The sequence below is a fragment of the Ceratotherium simum genome, chromosome 30 (assembly GCF_057802395.1).
Source record: "Ceratotherium simum simum isolate JZ-2026a chromosome 30, ASM5780239v1, whole genome shotgun sequence".
Classification (NCBI taxonomy): Eukaryota; Metazoa; Chordata; class Mammalia; order Perissodactyla; family Rhinocerotidae; genus Ceratotherium; species Ceratotherium simum.
In genome coordinates, this window is record NC_141929.1 from 37,861,199 (window position 1) to 37,881,070 (window position 19,872).

At 36.6% G+C, this 19,872-nt stretch overlaps 1 protein-coding gene across 3 annotated transcripts in view; it reads left to right on the plus strand.

The window, feature by feature from the left end:
* The window catches only part of NETO2 (neuropilin and tolloid like 2), a 61,063-nt gene that overhangs the window by 34,189 nt on the left and 7,002 nt on the right, over positions 1–19,872 (plus strand). For all 3 annotated transcript variants that reach the window (XM_087420318.1, XM_087420317.1, XM_087420316.1), the window contains exon 7: positions 6,051–6,279. In XM_087420318.1, coding sequence (XP_087276444.1) covers positions 6,051–6,279 — 229 coding nt within the window. The remainder of the gene's footprint in view (positions 1–6,050; positions 6,280–19,872) is intronic.

Below are 19,872 nucleotides of genomic sequence, written 5' to 3' on the forward strand. Positions count from 1 at the left end.
TTCCGTCACTTTGTTCCGGTTCTTCAGGATCGTAGGTATGGTGCAATGGGACATGCCTGACTGGTGAGAAGTAACCATCGCTGATTTTCCACCTTTGTAGTACCTAATCACTTTCAATTTCACTTCCAGGTCAATCACTCAACGTGGCCTCTTACAGGCAACATTAGCAGTGGGCTTTATATCTTAGGAGCCATGATGAACAAAACAACACGAGATTAAATCAAGCACCAGAGAGAATGATGCAATCAAGATATGCGGTAAACACAAGACATATGAGGCTGCTGTTGGAGTAACACAGCATACTCTTTTACAGTAAATTTTTTTTATAAGTAGAGTATATTCTAAAATAATGATAAAAAGTATAGTATAGTAAATACATAAGCCAGTAGCATAGTTGTTTATTATCATTATCAAGTATTATGTGCTGTACATAATTGTACATGCTATACTTTTATACAGCTGGCAACACAGTAGGTTTGTTTACACCAGCATCACTACAAACACGTGAGTAGTGCATTGCACTATGACATTACGATGGCTACGGTGTTACTAGGGACACCTAGTAACACCTACTCTAACACCTAGCTGAAAAAGAAATTTTTCAGCTCTGTTATAATTTTATGGGTCCACCATCGTATATGCGGTCTGTTGTTGACCAAAACATTGTTAGGCAATGCATGACTGTAGTTGATTTTTTTTACGGAGATACAAAGGCAATCCAATGAGAAAAGGTAGTCTTCAACAAATGCTGCTGAACAGTTGGACATCCATATGCAAAAAGAAATTTATGGACCTTGACCTATACGTAATACTTTATACAAAAATTAACTCAAAACAGATCGTAAACGTATGTATAAACTTATAAAACTTTTAGAAGAAAATCTTTATGACCTTCTGTTAGACAAAGAATTCTTAGATATGACATCAAAGGAGAATCCATAAAAGAAAGAAATTGAACTTTATTAAAATCAAAACTTTTTCTCTGTGAAAGACACTATTGAGTGAAAAGGAAAGCCACCAACTGGGAGAAAATATTTGCAAATCACTGGTCAAAAGGCTTTTTTAATCCAGTACTGAAAACTCAACAATAAGGAAACAACCCAATTTAAAAATGGGCAGAAGATTTGAACAGACTCTTCACCAAAGATGATTTAGTCATTACAAAAATGCAAATTAAAACCACAATGAGATAGCACTATACCTGTATTAGAATAACTATAACTTAAAAAAACTTGACAATACCAAGTGCTGGGAACTATGTAGAGCAACTAAAAATCTGATAACACTCCTAGCAGGAATGCAAAATGATATAGCCACTTTGAGAAACAGCTTGGTGGTTTCTTATAAAGTTGGCTCGTGATTCAGCAGTCTCCTGGATGGGTACTGAGGAGAAATGAAAATGTTTACACAAAAAAAACTGTACATAAATGTTTATAGCAGGTTTATCCATAATAACCAAAAACTGGAAACGGTCCGAATGTTCTTCAGCTGTTAAAAGAATAAACTGTGTTAAGTCCATACAGCAAAATCTATTCAGCATAAAAAGGGACATACTTTTGGTACCTGCAGTAACGTAGAAGAATCTCAAATGCATCGTGCTACGTGAAAGAATCCAGACAGATACATGCTGTGTGATTTTGTTTATATGAAGTTCTGGGAAAGGTAAAACCAAAGTACCACGAAAGGTCGTTGGGTGCCAGGAATCAAGATTGGAGATGAGTTTTGACTGCAAAGGAGCAGCACAAGAGAATTTTTGGTGGGGTGATGGAACTGTTCTCGGTTATGGTGGCTGTCACGTGACTCTGCATTTGTCAAAGAATTTTACAGTATGTTACTTGACATGACCGAGTGTCAGCAAGGATTGAGTAACAGAAGCACTCTTAACTTGCTTTAGAGGGATAAATTGCTACAACCACTTTGGAAAGCCGTTTGGCATGCTCTGGTAAAGTTGAAAATAGTCATGTCCTACAACATGCAACTACACTTCTAGATACATACCCAAATGAAATCATCATACATGTGCATAATGAGAGTACAAGAATGTTTGTAGCAGTATTATTGAATATTTTAAAAAGTGGGAGCAGGGGCTGGCCCTGTGGCATAGCGGCTAAGTACGCCCGCTCCACTGCTGGCAGCCCCAGTTCAGGTCCTGGGCGTGCACCAGTGCACCGCTTGTCAGGCCATGCTGTGGCGGCATCCCACATAAAGTGGAGGAAGATGGGCGTGGATGTTAGCTCAGGGCCAGTCTTCCTCAGCGAAAAAAAAAAGGATTGGCATGGATGTTAGCTCAGGGCTGATCTTCCTCACAAAAAATAAAAGTGGGAGCAAACTAACTGTCCAAAAGGATAGTGAATAAATAGTGATCTATTTCTACAATTGGTAAAAGATTTTAAAGTTACAGAACAATACTGTATATTTTTGTAGACACATAAACACGGAGATACAAAAACGTGCACAGGCCAACCCCAATGGCCTACTGGTTAAGGTTCGGCACGCTCCGCTTCAGCAGCCCTGGTTCAGTTCCTGGGCAGGGAACCAAACCACTTGTCTGTCAGCGGCCATGCTGAAGCTGTGGTGCACAGAAAAAAAGAGGAAGGTTGGCAACAGATGTTAGCTCAGGGCGAATCATCTTCAGAAAAAAAAAAAATGCATGGGACTTATAAAAATCAAACTCTGCATTAGGGTATGTAGGAAAGAATGAGAACACAGGAGGCTTCAGCTATATTTGTAATACGTATAGTTTTTTTTTTGACAATATTTAATAGAGTATTTAAGTGAAATTATATTTCTTAGATTCTACATTGATAAAATTTTCAGGAGTGTTACCTGGAGTGTTGAATATTGGAGAATGTTACTTCTAATAAAAGTAAATCAATTTTTAGAAATTAAACAGAAATATATACAGTTGACATGGGAATTGGATCAGGTTTGTTAAGTGTTAAATGAGTAAACAGATGATTTTATTTAAGAAATTTAAAGGAAAAAATGTTAAAGACCACCATAACCCTTAAATACTCAAAATGAGATAAACTAGTTAATGGGGGATGTTCAAGAAAAATCCATTTATGTATACAAAAGAAGTTATTGGTGTTTGAGTATGCAAGTAGTGTTTTAGTCCACTTTTATCTGTGACCTTTCCATAGAAATAGTGGCTTTCTGGGCCAGCCCAGTGGCTTAGCAGTTAAGTGCACGCACTCCGCTGCTGGCGGCCCGGGTTCGGATCCCGGGGGCGCACGGACGCACCGCTTCTCCGGCCATGCTGAGGCCGCGTCCCACATACAGCAACTAGAAGGATGTGCAGCTATGACCTACAACTATCCACTGGGGCTTTGGGGAAGGAAAAAAAGGAAGAGGATTGGCAATAGATGTTAGCTCAGAGCTGGTCTTTCTCAGCAAAAAGAGGAGGATTAGCATGGATGTTAGCTCAGGGCTGATCTTCCTCACAAAAAAAAAAAGAAATAGTGGCTTTCTGGGGATTTCATTGCATTTCTGTTGGGGCCTTTGGGGATTCCAATAAATAACATCTCTTTTCCCCACTGGAGTTTCGAACCAGTTGAGAATGTGAGGATTCAGAATAGCCGCTTTATTACAGTAAGGGCTAGGGAAAGCAGCTTTGTGAGAGAGTCAAATTAGACTTGCTAATTCCTCTCCCACCAACTGCACCTCCACTTAAGTCTACCCTGAACTATCCCATTCCAAGGGCAGTTTGCATCTGCAAAAGAGATCTGCTTACTCAGGTCACTGTTTCCTACTCGTCCAGGGAAAGAGGAAAGGAAAAAAGAGACCCAATTCCTCACCATCCAGGTAACATTCTGCCTCCCTGGGGAGGGGAGGGTAGGATAAGAGAGCAGGAGTGTTTACTAAAAGATCTCTTCTCATGCAGGCTGAGTGAGAGAAGAGTAGTTTGTGCCCTCCAACCATTTCAATTTGTCAGATTCATATTGTTAGGAATATTTTCTGAAAATTAATTGAACTAAACTACAGTATTTAACTGTTTTCACACTAGAAAAGAATGCCATTCTTATCATATGACTTACCTTAAAACTTTTGACTTTTAAAAATTTATATCTTTAAAGAGCATTTACTGTGACTTGTACAATACCGTATTTCTTTGGATTAAAAAAAAGCAGAGAGAGACAGGCCGGCCCGGTCGCGTAGCAGTTAAGTGCACGCGCTCCGCTGCGGCGGCCCGGGGTTCACAGGTTTGGATCCCAGGCGCACACTAACACACCGCTTGTCAAACCATGCTGTGGCGGCGTCCCATATAAAGTGGAGGAAGATGGGCATGGATGTTAGCCCAGGGCCAGTCTTCCTCAGCAAAAAAAAAAGAGGAGGATTGGCATCGGATGTTAGCTCAGGGCTGATCTTCCTCACAAAAAAAAAAAGCAGAGAGTAAATACTTCAGACTTCTTGATTGTTTTCCTGATATTTAGCTGTACGAATTCATAGTTTTATAAACGTAGTCATTACTTTCTATGAGCAAGAATTTTACTGGATATGATTAGCATATGATCCTTTTGTTGGAAGACCTTACAGTCTAATGGAGAAGACAAATAATAACAGAACCATGGACAGAGTGTTTTAGTTATATAAATGATGGAGAAATTAATGAGAACAGATGATATATTGGAGAAAACATATTGCTTCTGTTTCAAAATACATTTTGAAAATTCTTTGAAGTTTTGAAATGGAAATCCTATTTCATTACCAATTTTCTACCATTCTCATGGAAGTGGTAAACGTTACTTGGTCAAAATGTAACGTTTTTGAGCTATATTTTTTTAGTTGTTTGCTCTTAGTTTTATGCCATCAAGGTATTTCAGGGGGAAAAATCTGACATTACATTTTTCTTTTATGAAACCTCTTAAATTAAAGGATGAAGGTGGCATCATATTGCTGCTTTAGAGATAGCAACTAGAAAGTGAATGGTCATCAGATGTCTTCAGTGGCAACCAAAGGAAATCTTTATTCTTCACTCACTAAAATTTTATTTTAATTATAGAGTGAACTGTGTGTGTGTACACACATGCATGCACACAGAAGGCATCCCAGGGAGTGGGAAGAAGGCGCTCTTCAGAGTCAGACCAACCTAAGTTCATATCTCGCCCTGGGTAACCTTGGGCAAGTTCCTTCATCTCTCTTGAGCCTTAATTTCCTCCCTGCCCATAAATGATACCTACTTCATTCAGTTCTTTTAGAGATTATACTCAAAGTCTTTCTAAGCCCACAACTTAAAGATTAATTCTCAAGGTCTTTCAAAGCCTACAATCTAAAGGAAACCTTCAAACAAGAATGGGCCAAGCATATTTTAAGAAATAACTTAGTGCCAGGTACCAAGCTGCCTTATAAAATTTGAAGAACGAGGATAATAAATAAAATAGAATACTAGTAGTGCTGATTTTGATACTATAGTTCAAATCTTCCTGACTGAAAATGTAGAATTTTTATTTATGGGGTAAAATCTGAAAACCACTTAAGTGTGCAATAGTCAGATAGTGGGTAAATAACAGGACATCATGGGAATGATTATGGTTATGAAGAGTATAGATAGGATAGAAACAGTTCATGTGTTAGAGCAAAAGCAGGGTATATGTATCTTACAAGTAAGCTTATTCTTGTAAAATGTGTAGGTTTTAAAAATGTGGAGACCTGAAAAGAAACTCACCAATTAATCACAGTGATTGTTAGAGTAGTAGAAATATGAATGATTCTTTTATTTTCCCAATTTGTCAGTACCATGAGATTGCTTTTATAAGAAGGCAAATGTGCAATACAGTCATACCTCATGGAGCAAAAGGTTTCCTCTCTTTGTAGACGGAACACAAAGTTTAGGTTCCTTATTAGTGCTTGGTTCCATTATTAAGACAACCAAAGAAACAGACCATTAGACTTAGTTCTTTAAGTACATAGGCATCAGCCTTTTATCTATTGTTTTTCTGTCAGCTGTCATAATTCAGTTCAGTCTTCCATGTTGACTGGGTAATAGAACAACAAAATTCAAATTAATGTGTCTTTTTAAAAGCAGTGTTTTCTTTGTTTTAATGTTACAGATTTATTTGAGGTTCCTAGATTATCAAATGGAGCACTCAAATGAATGCAAGAGAAACTTCGTTGCAGTCTATGATGGAAGCAGTTCTATTGAAAATCTGAAGGCCAAGTTTTGCAGCACTGTGGCCAATGATGTAATGCTTAAAACAGGAGTTGGAGTGATACGAATGTGGGCAGATGAAGGTAGTCGGCTTAGCAGGTTTAGAATGCTCTTTACTTCCTTTGTGGAGCGTAAGTAAATAATTCCTATAGCATTGAGCTCTTTTACATAATTTTCATTCATTCAGAATACAATTATTGAGTGTTTCCTTTCGACAAAGACTGCAAGTCACAGAGGATGTAGAAATAACTAAATCTTAGTCCCTATTCTCAAGGAATTTACCGTCGTGGGTGTAAAAAACATGTTAATACATAAATGCACCACTACGTTATTATAAAAGTGTAAACACATGATAGGGAATGCCGAAGGTGGAGACTTCTCTCAAGATTTTCAAAATTAAAAATAATTATGAGTAGTATTAGTTCAGTTTGGTGAATAATTATGAATCCACCAAACCATGCTTACCAAGGATTTAGACAGGCTATTTTTTTTAACTTTTTATTTTTAAATAATTGTAAGTTTATAGGAAGTTGTAAAAATAGCACAGAGTTCTCATATGCTCTTCACTCAGATTCCCATTAACATCTGACAAAACCATAGTAAAGCTGAAAATTCACACTGGTAGAATATTATTAACTAATATGTAGACCTTATTCAAATATCACTAGTTTTCCCATTAATGTCCTCTTCTGATCCAAGATCCAGCGTTGCATTTGGTTGTCGTGTCTCCTTTAGTCTCCTCCATCTGTGACAGTTCCTCAGTCTTTAATGACCTTGATGCATGTAAAGAGCACTGGCCAGTTGTTAGTAGAATGTCCATCAGTTTGGGTTTGTCTGATGTTTTCTCATGGATTCAGTTGAGGTTATGCATTTCTTTCAAGAATACCAGAGAAATCATGTTATTCCTTTCTCAGTGCATCACACCAGTGAGGTAGGGGTATAGCATGTTTTATCTTAGGTTTACTTTGACCACTTTCTTAAGGTGCTGTCTGCCGGGTTTCTCCACTATAAAATTGCCAATTTTTTCCTTTCTAATTAATAAGTCTCTTTGAGACTATGCACACATCCTTTTGCTCACTGATTTTAGCATCCATTAATGGTTTCCGACTATAATAGTTATTAATTGTAGTGTTTACCTAACGATGGTTTTCTGTTTCCATCATTCCTTCTACACTTATTAATTATAATTCTACTGTGAGGAAGAGCTATTCTTTTTCCCTCATCTGTTTATTCAGTTGTTTATATCAGTATGAGCTCATAGATATTTATTTTATTCCATTATTGTATATATATTATATTATTCTATTACTAATATCATTTTGTTGCTCAGAGTCCTAGCTTTGGCCATTGGGAGCTCCTTTAGGTTGCCTCCTATATCCTTTCGGTGTGCCCATTATTTTTTTAATCACTTCCTTACTTTCTGTTACCATGTGATGAACCAGGCTCAACTTATGTTTTCCATGCCCCAGTCCTAGAACCAACCATATTTCCAAGAAGTCCTTTTCCTTCTCTTGCAGTGAGAAACCTGGCTCTAATTATCCACAATATATTTGTTCATTTGTAATATACACATAAAGTAATTTTAGAATTGCTAACCCGTATCCCTGTTAGAAATTTCCTAACAGAGGTATTATTTGTGTACAGTTCTTTTTGTCGTTAGCCTTACTGTCAAAATACGGGTTTCCAGTTACATAGGTTGGTTGTTTTCCTCCCTCCTTTCTTTGTGGTTATGTAATTCATTTGTAATACACTTACATTCATTTGTGACTGTTTTTATTTTGTGTTCCCCCCACTTCATGGTTACTTTAAATTGTTCTTATTTTTGGAATACCTGGAATATTACCATTGTTTCCGGAACGCTGTACAAAAAAGCTATACTCAAAGTATCCTTCCCCTTGTGTACCTACTGTCCTGGTCCCATTCTCCTCTTCTTTGCACTCCATTCCTGCCCACGTTTTGTAGGTAACCAATCATATTAGTTCCTGCTGTACCCTCTTTGTATTTCTTTTTGCACAAATGAGTTGATACATGTGTATTTCCTTGTATCCCCTTTTTGCTTACATGAAGGAAAGCATATTATACTCTTTGCACTTTGCTTCTTTCACTTAACAGTATATCCTAGAGATCACTCCATATCAGTTCATAAAGATCATCCTTATTTTTTATAACTGCATAGTAGTACATTATATATACATACTTTGTTCAGTCAGTCTCCTATTTATGGGCATATGGGTTATTTCCAATATTTTGCAATTATAAGCAATGTTATAATAAATAATGTTATGCATATGTATTTTCATATTCTTGGAGATGTATCCTCAGGGTAGATTCCTAGAAGTGGGATTGCTGACTTAAAAGGTAAGTCATATGTAATTTAGTTAGGTATTGCCAAACACCCTTCCATAAATGTTGTATCTTCTTTTAAAAAGTTGTGGTAAAACATGCATAACAAAATTTACCCTCAACTATTTTTAAGTGTACAATTCAGTGACATTAAGTACATTCACAATGTTGTGCAACCATCGCCATATCCATTTCCAGAACTTATGTATCATTTCAAAAGGAAACTCCATACCCATTAAATACTAATTCCCCATTTCCCCCTCCCTCCAACCCCAGGTAACCTCTATTCTACTTTCTGTCTCAATGAATTTCCCTATTCTAGGTAATTTCCCTATTCTCATATAAGTGGAATCACGCAATATTTGTCCTTTTGTGTCTGGCTTATTTTATTTAGCATAATGTTTGTAAGAATTCCAGTCCTTTTTAGGGCTGGATAATATTCTGCTGTATGATTAATACTGCATTTTTTTAATCCATTCATCTGTTGATGGACACTTGAGTTGTTTCCACTTTTTGGCTATTGTGAATAAAGCTGCTATGAACATTAGTATGCAAGTATTGTTTGAGTCTCTGCTTTCAGTTCTTTGGAGTGTATATCTAGCAGTGGAATTGCGGGATCATATGGCAATTCTGTATTTGAAGTTCTGAGGAGCCACTAACTGTTTTCATAGTGGCTGCACCATTTTACATTCCCACCAGCAATGCAGCAGGGTTGGTCCTCATCTTCGACAACACTTATTTTTATGGGTGTAAAGTGTAGTTTTTTCATTGTGGTTTTGATGTATATTTCCCTAATGATTGGTAGTGTTGAACATCTTTTCACATGCTTCTTGGCCACGTGTATACCTTCTTTGGAGAAATGTCTGTTCAGTCCTTTGCTCATTTTTGGATTTGGTTTTTGGTTTTTTTGTTAAGTTGTAGGAGTTCTACATATATTCTGGATATTAATCTCTAATCAGATATATGATTAGCTAATTTTTTTCCCATTCTGTGAATTTTCTTTTCATTGTCTTGTTAGTGTCCTTTGAGGTACAAAAGTCTTTTATTTTAGTATAGTCCAGTGTATCTTTTTTTTTTTTTTTTTTTTTTTGCCTATGCTTTAGGTGTCATATTCAAGAAATCTATGCCAAAGAGAATATCATGAAGCTTTTCCTCTATGTTTTCTTCTAAGAGTTTTATAGTTTTAGCTCTTACATTTAGGTCTTTGATCCATTTTGAGTTAATTTTTTTATGTAATGTAAAGTAAGGGCCCAGCTTCATTGTTTTGCATGTGGCTATACAGTTTTCCCTGGACCATTTATTGAAAAGACTGTCCTTTCCTCAGTGGTCTTGGCACCCTTGTCAAAAATCAACTGACCATATATGTGAGGGTTTATTTTGGGGCTCTCTATTCCATGGGTCTATATGTCTATCCTAATGCCAGTACCAACTGATACTGATTACTGGAGGTTTCTAGTAAGTTTTGAAATCAGGAAAGTGAATCTTTCAACTTTGTTCTTCTTTTTCAGGATTGTTTTGGTTACCATGGTCCCTTGAGATTCCGGGAATTTGGGGATAGGTTTTTCTCTTTCTGCAAAAAACATTGTTGGGATTTTGATAGTAATCACAATGCAACTGGATTGCTTTGAGTAGTATTGTCATCTTAACAATATTAAGTCTTCCAGTCTGTGAACCCAAGATGTCTTCCCACTTATTTGTCTTTTTTAATTTCTTTCAGCAGTGTTTTATACTTTTCAGTGTACAAGTCTTGCATCTCTTTCATTAAATTTACTCCTAAGAATTTTATTCTTTTTGTCATAAATGGAATTATTTTCTTTTCCAGTTGTTCATTGTTGGTGTACAGAAATGCAACTGATTTTTGTGTGTTGATTTTATATCCTGCAACTTTGCTGAATTAGTTTATTAGTTCTGTGTGTGTGTGTGTGTATTTGTGATTTTAGGGTTTTCTACGTATAAGATTGTGTCATCCTCAAACAGAAATAATTTTACATTTTCCCTTCCAATTTGGATGCTTTTTATTTGCTTTTATTGCCTAATTGCTCTGGTTAGAACTTCTAGTACTATATTGAATAGAAATCTACATGGACATTCTTGTTTTGTTCCTGATCTTAGGGGAAAAGCTTTCAACCTTTCACCAAGGAGTATGATGTTAGTTGTGGGGTTTTCATATATGGCCTTTATCATGTTGAGGAAACTTTCTTCTATCCCTAGTTTACTGAGTGTTTTTATCATGAAAGGGTGTTGAATTTTGTCAAATGCTTTTTCTGGTTCAACTGAGATGATCATGTGGTTTTTCTCCCTTAATTCTACTAATGTGGTATATTACATTCATTGATTTTCATATGTTGAACCGTCCTTATGTTCCAGGAATAAATCCCACTTGGTCATGGTGTATAATCCTTTTAATATGGTGCTGCATCTGGTGCTGGTATTCTGTTGAGGATTTTTACATCAATATGCATAAGGGATATTGGTCTGTAGTTTTATTTTCTTGTAGTATCTTTGTCTGGCTTTGTTATCAAGGTAATGCTGGCCCATAGAATGAGTAAGAAGTGATTCTTCCACTTCAGCTTTTTGGAAGTTTGAGGATTGGTGTTAATTCTTCTGTAAATGTTTGGTAGAATTCACCAGTGAAGCCGTCTGATCCAGGGCTTTTTTTTCTGGGGAGGTTTTTTGATTACTGATTCAGTGTCCTTGCTAGTTAGAGATCTATTCAGATTTTCCACTTTTTTATTCAGTTTTGGTAGATCATGTGTTTCTAGGAATTTGTCTATTTAATCTAGGTTGGCAGTTTGTTGGCATACAGTTGTTCTTAGTATTCTCTTCTAATCTTTTTTATATCTGTAAGATCTACACTAATGTCCTCACTTGCATTTCTGATTTTAGTAATTTGAGTCTTTTTATCTCTGTTTTTTTCTTTTTATCTTAGTTTAACTAAAGTTTTGCCAATTTGGTCGATCTTTTTAAAGAACCAATTTTGGGGTTTTTTCTTTATTCTCTATTTTATTTATCTCTGCTCTAATCTTTATTATTTCAATACTTCTGACAAAGGTGTAGAACTTTGAGTTTAGTTTACTCTCCTTTTTCTAGTTCTTTAAGTTATTGATTTGAGATCTTTCTCTCTCTCTTTTTTTTTTTCTGTGAGAAAGATTAGCCCTGAGCTAACATCCACTGCCAATCCTCCTCTTTTTGCTAAGGAAGATTGGCCCTGGGCTAACATCCGTGCCCATCTTTCTCTACTTTATATGGGGCACCTCCACAGCATGGCTTGACAAGCAGTTAGTCGGTCCACGCCTGGGATCTGAACCTGTGAACCCCAGGCCGCTGAAGCAGAGTGCACGAACTTAACTGCCATCAGGCTGGCCCCTCTTTCTGCTATTTTAATGTAGGCATTTATAGCTGTAAATTTACTTCTTTACAGCTTTCACTGCTTCCCATAAGTTTTGGTATGTTGTGTTTTCATTTTCATTTGTCTCAAGGTATTCTCTAATTTGCTTTGTGATTTCTTATTTGACCCATTGGTTGGTTAAGAGTGTGTAGTTTAATTTCCACATATTTGTGAATTTTCCAGTTTTCTTCTGTTATTGGTATCTAGTTTCATTCCATTGTGATTGGAAAAGATACTTTGTATGATGTCAGTCATTTAAAGTTAAGATTTTGGGGGGGGGCCTAACATACATTCTATCCTGGAGGGTATTCCATGTACACTTGAGAAAAATGTATATTCTCTTGTTGTTGGGTCAGGTTTTCTGTATATGTCTGTTAAGTTCAGTTGGTTTATAGTGTTGTCAAGTCCTTTGTTTCCTTACTGATCTTCTGTGGTTGTTCTGTCCATTATTGAAAGTGGGGTATTGACATCTCCAACTACTATTGTAGAACTATCTAATTCTCCCTTAAATTCTGACAGTGTTTATTTGTTTCTTATATTTTGGGGCTCTGATTTTTGGTCCGTATATATTTATAATTGTTATATCTTCTTGGTGAATTGACCCTTTGTCAGTATATGGTGTCCTTCTTTGTCACTTGTAACAGTTTTGACTTAAGTCTATTTTTGTTTGATATTTGTATCACCACCCCAGCTCTCTTTTGGTAACTGTTTGCATGGAATATCTTTTTCCATCCTTTTACTTTCATGTCTTTACTTTTTTTGTCTTTAGATCCAAGGTGTCTCTTGTAGAGCGGTGTATAGTTGGATCTTGTTGTTTTATCTCATCTGCCAATCTCTGCCTTTTGAATGGAGAGTTAATCCATTTGCATTTAAAGTAATTACTAATAAGGAAGAACTTCCGCCATTTTGCTATTTGTTTTCTATATGCCTTATAGCTTTGTTGTCCCTTATTTCCTTCATTTCGGCCTTCTTTTGTGTTTAGTTGATTTTTTCTAGCAACATATTTGAATTTCCTTTTGTGTGTGTTCTTGAGATGTTTTCTTCGTAGTTACAGTGGAGATTTTGTCTTTTTTATGGATCGCTTAAGTCTTTTAAAAGTCGTCTTTGCTATTTTTTGAGCATGTGGGAACTTTTTTATATTAAAGGATGTTTTAGGTCATGTATAGACACTGACCCAGCTTAAAAGGAGAGAAACCTTCCTGAGAGATTTTAGGAGTCTTCCCTTAAACTCCTGATAATTCAGATGAACAAATCCTTACAAGCAAAAATTGGTTCTGCTGACTTTGTGTCTCCTATAAAAGTCCAAGTGACTGGTCAGAACCTCCTAATAATTATTTTGTTGCTTTTGCTTATCCTAAGTGCAGATCATATTACATTAGCTTTGACAAAAAACTGCTTTCAAAAATGCCATCGTGGGAGCCGGCCTGGTGGTGCAGCGGTTAAGTGTGCTCACTCCGCTGCGGCAGCCTGGGGTTTGCAGGTTTGGATCCTGGGTGCACACCGACGCACCGCTCGATAAGCGGTGCTGTGGCAGCGTCCCATATAAAAAGTAGAGGAGGATGGGCACGGATGTTAGCCCAGGGCCAGTCTTCCTCAAGAAAGAAAAAAGGGGAGGATTAGCATCAGATGTTAGCTCAGGGCTAGTCCTCCTCACCAAAAAAAAAAAAAAATGCCATCATGTTTTTGACTTGGTTTGAATGACTCTTAACTTTAATCTACATTTGGGCAGAGCTGATTAGCCTCTCTTGCCCACAGTCATCTCCCATATGAAGAAAATTTCCATTTAAAGACTCATCCGAACTACCCACATATAGTTGTGTGTATATGTTTGCATCACATATATTCTGAAAATAAGTGGTATATCTTATCTATTGTCCTCATGAGAGAAACAAATATTTTAACTTGTATATCATAACCAATGAATATGATATAATAAGGGGCTTGATTTTTGAAAATCCAAAGTTTGTAAATACAAAGGTGTAACAGTAAGATATTATTTGATATTTTTCTTGAGAAATTTGAGAATTAATAATTTTTGACTTATAATTTCAAAATATTATATTATTCCATGGATTCTATATTAAAATCATGATTGTATGTGACCATATAGAGGCTTTATTTTAGCTGAACTCTTCTATCTATAATTTTAAAGGACTTTATGAGTTCCAGAAGGTCAGTTGGGTTATGAAGCCAGTTTGGCCAACTAGCCTTTCTACCTGGCTTCCATTCATTTATTTAACATTTATCATACGAGGTCCTGTGTTTGTTGTGAAGATACAAAAATGGATGAAACAGTCCTTGTCCCAAAGGATCTAATGGTCACTTAGGTGAGGTGACATACATGCATATGAGGCAAATACAGGATTCACTGTGACAAAGACCATTGAGACAGAAAACAAAGTGCTTTCATATTAAATATCCAAGTTAGTTTTAGCAGGCAGCATCAATTATGGAGCAAGTAGTCCTTGAGGGTAGGTCCTTTGAGTTTATCCTTGAGGGTAGGTAGATTTCAGAAGGTAGAAATGTTAATTGAGGTTGTTATCTCCAACAAAGGCAATAGAATGAACAAAGGCATAGAACCAGAGCTAATCTGGGCCACAAGAAGTAGTGGAAGAGAGAACAGAGAAATGAGCCAGAAAAGGTAAAGCAGAATTCGAAGGCCTTTAAATTAAAGGCTAAATTTAGACTTTATGTTACAGGCATTGCGGGGGTTGAAGGGTTTTGTGCTACAAAATGCATAATCAGAGCTGTGCTATAGTTGGGGCATGGAGGCTGCTTCCAGAGTCAAGGTGGGAAACCAGGAAGGACTGAACCAAAGCAGCGACAGTGAGGATGAAGAAGACTTGTGGAGATAGAATCAGCACGACTCGGTGACTAATCAAGAATGAAAAGTAACAGATAATGAGTCAAAGATACCTACGATTTGGGGTCTGACTGGATCAGAGGGAGCAAGTGAGGGGTTATTGTGGATAGAGGAGTTCCTCAGGCAGTTGAAGTGCGAGAGCTCAGCAGTGGTGTTTGCCGTGAGTAAACTGTGCTGCTGCTGCCTGTTGCCCTGTGGATATACCCTCAGTTTATTTATCTTTTTTTATTTAATTTGGGAACTTTTCAAATTTGAAAAATAAAAAACAACTATACTATACAAAGACTGTTTCACTATTTCAAATAACTATAAATCAGTGCTTAATACAAAGATATAGTTAGCAAGAAAGCCTTTTAGCCATCTTTTTCCTCGATTTATTTGTTCCTAACATCTGTACCTACACCATCCAATACAGTGTCCATCAGCCACATGTGGCTATTGAGCACTTGAAATGTGGCCAGTCTAAATTGAAATGTGCTATAATTATAAAAGTATATCCCAGATTTCAAAGGCTTGGTATGAAATAATGTAAAATATCTTATTAATAATGTTTTCTATTGATTACATGTTAAAATGAGACTATTTTACGTATTGTTGCAGGGCTCGCTGACACCACCCACATGTTAGGTAATTTCCTAGAAGGATGCAGCCCATGTTTGTACTCGCAGCTAAGGTTTATTACAGTGAAAAGATACAAGATAGGATCAGCCAGGGGAAAAGACTGTCTGAGTCTGGAGAAATTCTGTCACAGACTTCCTTGTGCTTGCTCCCTCCCATGAGGGAAACGCTGAGCATGCTCATTTCTCCAGCAAAAAATGCAAGAATGTGTACAGTGTTTCTGAAGCCCATTAGAGACTCAGTGCTCAAGGTTTTTATTAGGAGCTGGTCACATGGGCACTCTCTGCCTTGAATGTAGCAAACAACTAGACTCACAGAAGGAAAGCAGGTATTTGGCATAAGTGACATTGTTAACACAAACTCTTGGCTCTGTGAAGTCCTGTACCAGTCAGGGAATGAAGGAAAGCATAGTTCCCAGATGCCCACTAAGGGCCAACCTTGCACGCAGACCCTTCTGCACGTAGCTTCCTTGGTCCTGCTATATTAACTCTTTTCTGCACAGATATATTGGGTTAAATAAACTATTAGTAAAATTAATTCCACCTGTTTCTTTTTAAAAACGCTTTTTAATGTAGCTACTTGCTCATGTTTTTGGATCGCATATTTTGGGCAGCACTGGTCTAAATCTTACATAAAAAATTCTTCTCTAATGTGTTTTAGTTATCTTCTCTATATACATGAATGATTTCTCCATTAGTACAGATTTGATAAGTAAATAGGTGAAAAGCCTTCTTCAAGTGATGTCTCTACACTAATCACTGAAAGTAAGACTGAGTCGAAGGCTGCAATAGACTTAGCTCCATATCCCAAATGTAGCTTTATCACCCAAGAACAAGAAGAAAACCACCTTCCAAAAAACTGTGTATGAAATCAAAATAAAGGATTTCATGAATTTTTATAAAACGTTAAGTCCCAGTTTGAAAGTCTCCTTGTGATAAGCACATTTGAGAGCTCCAAACAGTACATTTTTACATACTTATCATTAATTCAAATTGTTAAACTATTTCTTTTGTTCGTCTCTGAGCTTTTAATGATTTCTAATTGTTGTGAATCCATCCATGAAAACAATATTTCAGAAGAGTTTTATATAAATGCACTAATTCTGCATCAGAGATTCGCCTCATATCTACCCATTGTAGATTGCAGATGTGACTAAAATAGTATAACTTGGCTAAAATGAATGATATAGAATAGCAATCAGGATATGTTTAACTTCTTCCCAAGCACCGAATGCTAATGTATACCTCACTCTTTAAGAAAGGATATGGTTTTAGGAAAATAATTTCTAGGACTGGATCTGTGAAAGCAGCAGAAGATATTTTTGTTAGAATAAATCCATAATGTGATTTTCAGTGACATATTGCCTACAGGCCCCCTGCAGGCTTAGTTGAAAGTCAGAACCAACTTTCAGCATCTCATCAAACTGCCACATCTCATCAAAAGTGGAGGGGAGCTGAAATCTCAGCCCCCCTTCTTTTTCCACACCATGACCCAGTAGTGAGTAAAGAGGGAAAGTAGAGAGTCCTCAGGCTGTAAGTAGAGAGCAGTTCATAACTGGCTCTATTTTTGCTATTATCTTTGTCTCCTGCTTATAAAGACTTAGAATTCAGCCATTTTCTATAGTTTTGAATTGAAGCATGTCATTAGCATCCCATGTCAATAACTGATACTTTGATTCTCATTATAAAGAGCTATGCTTGTACATAACATTTAATAATGAAATCCATAAAATTTAATAGATTGTAATTATAAATATAACACATTTCTACAAAACCTAATCTGATAGTATCAGTGCTGCTTTATAATTGCTGTAAATAATGTGGAGAGCAATTGTAAAGAACTCTATAACTGAGGGTATTTTCCACTCACTAGTCAGTCAGTGAGAAACACTGAGCACTGTCTTTTTTGCCACTGTTGAAGCTATAAAGAGCCATCAAAATGCAGTCACATAATGTTCTGTGGATAGACTTTAAGAGCTAATGATAGTTGGACTCAGAAAATCAGAATACCTAGAAGCCACAGTGCTGTTTATAACCTCATTCAACCTGTCTTGAAAATAGCTTCTCTTCCCTGTATTCCCATTATGAACTGGATAAAATAGGTAAAATTAGAATTCAACATGTAGTATGATACAGTATGTAATAGAATTATAGTATGATAAACAAAAAACAGAAAACCCTAGTTTTTAGAAATGAGGAATTCAAAAATGCTGTGTGTTCTTTAGGCTGTTGGTTATATTTTAAAATGCACATATTTGTGTAATACACAACTGAGGTGGGTACACTAGCTAATTTTGTACTTAAAAAAAATATTACCATACATCTTCATTGGCTTTTCTGTCCTTAATCTAATGGCTTATTTCTGTAACTAATACTTATTCTCCTTATGGTGAGCTTTGAAACCATCAAGCATTTTTTAAAAATCATGAAATACTTATTTTATTAGTTTAAATGATACCATTTTGGCAGGTTAACAGTCTCTGAACAAATTATTTATTAGTTATACACATTGTTCTGCATTTAGGTTAAGAACAGAAGTATCAACATGATTGAGACCACTGATTTCATAGTCTCCTTAGGTTTGAGGAGAAGTCTGAGATGGCCTGTAGTCCATCCCACTCCCTTAAAAAGAGGAAGCTCAGACGGGGAGGTTCAGTATCTTCAAGTATATAAGTGAACCAACAACAGAAACAATTCCAGTTAATTAGCAGTCCGTTGTTTTTTCCCCTCTCTGCTTCACAGCACTGTTTCCCAAGTTATTCACACTTCTTGGCTATTTTAGACTTCTTTATTTAGCGACCTAGGGATTATTATATTTGAGCTGTAGTGGATGAGTACTCAGCAAATTAGCAAGCTTAAAAGTTTAGTGTGGGAATATGTAATCGTATGTAGATAAAAGTCGTGCATGAACTCATTTTAGCGTACAGTGGGGTGGGAAAAGGGATAAACAAATCCTAGTTCATAATAATTAACCACAGATTATTAACCTGCTGCACTGGAACTTGGGCGAATATTACGTTTTGGGGATTCTGCCTTAAAGTGAGATGATGTTTGCTCTCTAATAGCAAAGCAATTTTGGATGTTCTCTATTCACCTACCTTTATCAGATTATATTTTAGGGTTTTCTGGGGGGCCCAATAAATAGTACCTGTTTTTCCAGCCCATGTTCAGCACCAATTGAGAAATAGACACAGGGTCAGGCAGGTGGCTATACCAAGCTATTGGTTTTATTACTGACATGCAGTTGGAGAATGTGGGTAGGTATTCCAAAGCTTCCTATGACTGTAACCTAAAAAGAGAGCCTTCTCTTTAAAGGGAAAGAAATACTAAATTCATGGCTATTATTTTAATGAGGTTCATTGTATATTTATAAAAAGAAAGATAATATTTGGGGGAAAACTCCACTTATTTATTAGTCCTGTAAAATTTTAGGAAACTTTTAAAAAGAAGATATAAAAAATATGGGCTGGCCCCGTGGCTTAGCGGTTAAGTGAGCACTCTCCACTGCTGGCGACCCGGGTTCGGATCCCGGGCCTGCACCGACGCACCGCTTCTCCGGCCATGCTAAGGCCGCGTCCCACATACAGCAACTAGAAGGATGTGCAGCTATGACATACAACTATCTACTGGGGCTTTGGGGGGAAAATAAATAAATAAATAAAATCTTTAAAAAAAAAAATACTTGAGGTCTGTTAGTATAATATAGAGCAATATTCAGTACTCCTTCCTTGACTAAATATGTATTTTCTGAAAATAAAAAATGTTGAGTTTTTAGGCAAGAAAGACATTTTGTTTGATTATATCTTTGAAATCAAAATGGTTAGTTGATTTGGGGGTCGGGGGCTTCTGTCTTAATTAACCTCTACAATCTTTTTTAGTGGGAGGAAAAAATAAGCTGTTCTACTTCTTGACTTTCAGATTTTTCTGTGTCTTTACACTGAAATACATGATATTACTTGTTGGTAATTCTGTCTCCAGTCTAGGACTTTATTTCCTAACAGAAGTAAACACGCTGAATCATATTCTAGCATAACGAATGTTCACATATACAAGGAGAAGTGCTAATTAGAGGAGTAGATAGATGTGACAGGAACAGGAGTCACTAGCTACCTAGAAGAACTGAGAGGAGTCTTCACAGGGCAACGTGTGGGGTAATCTTGAAAGATGAGTAGGTGGTCACCAGGAAGGGAAAGAAGGAGACATTTCAGGCTGAAAGAATAGCTTTTTCAAAATATGAACTTACATTGTATATACTCCATATATCTTTATTGTTTTAAAAAAATTTTTTTTAATTCCGAAGAGTGGTTTGTTTCTTGTGGTAAAATCTACGTAACAGAAAATTTACCATTTTAACCATTTTTAAGTGTATAGTTCCATGGCAGTAGGTACATTCACACTGTTGTGCAACCATCAGCACTATCCATCCCCTAAGCTTTTTCATCATCCCAAACTGAAACTCTGTACCCGTTAAACACTAATTCCCCGTTCTCTCCATCTCCTGGTAACCTCTGTT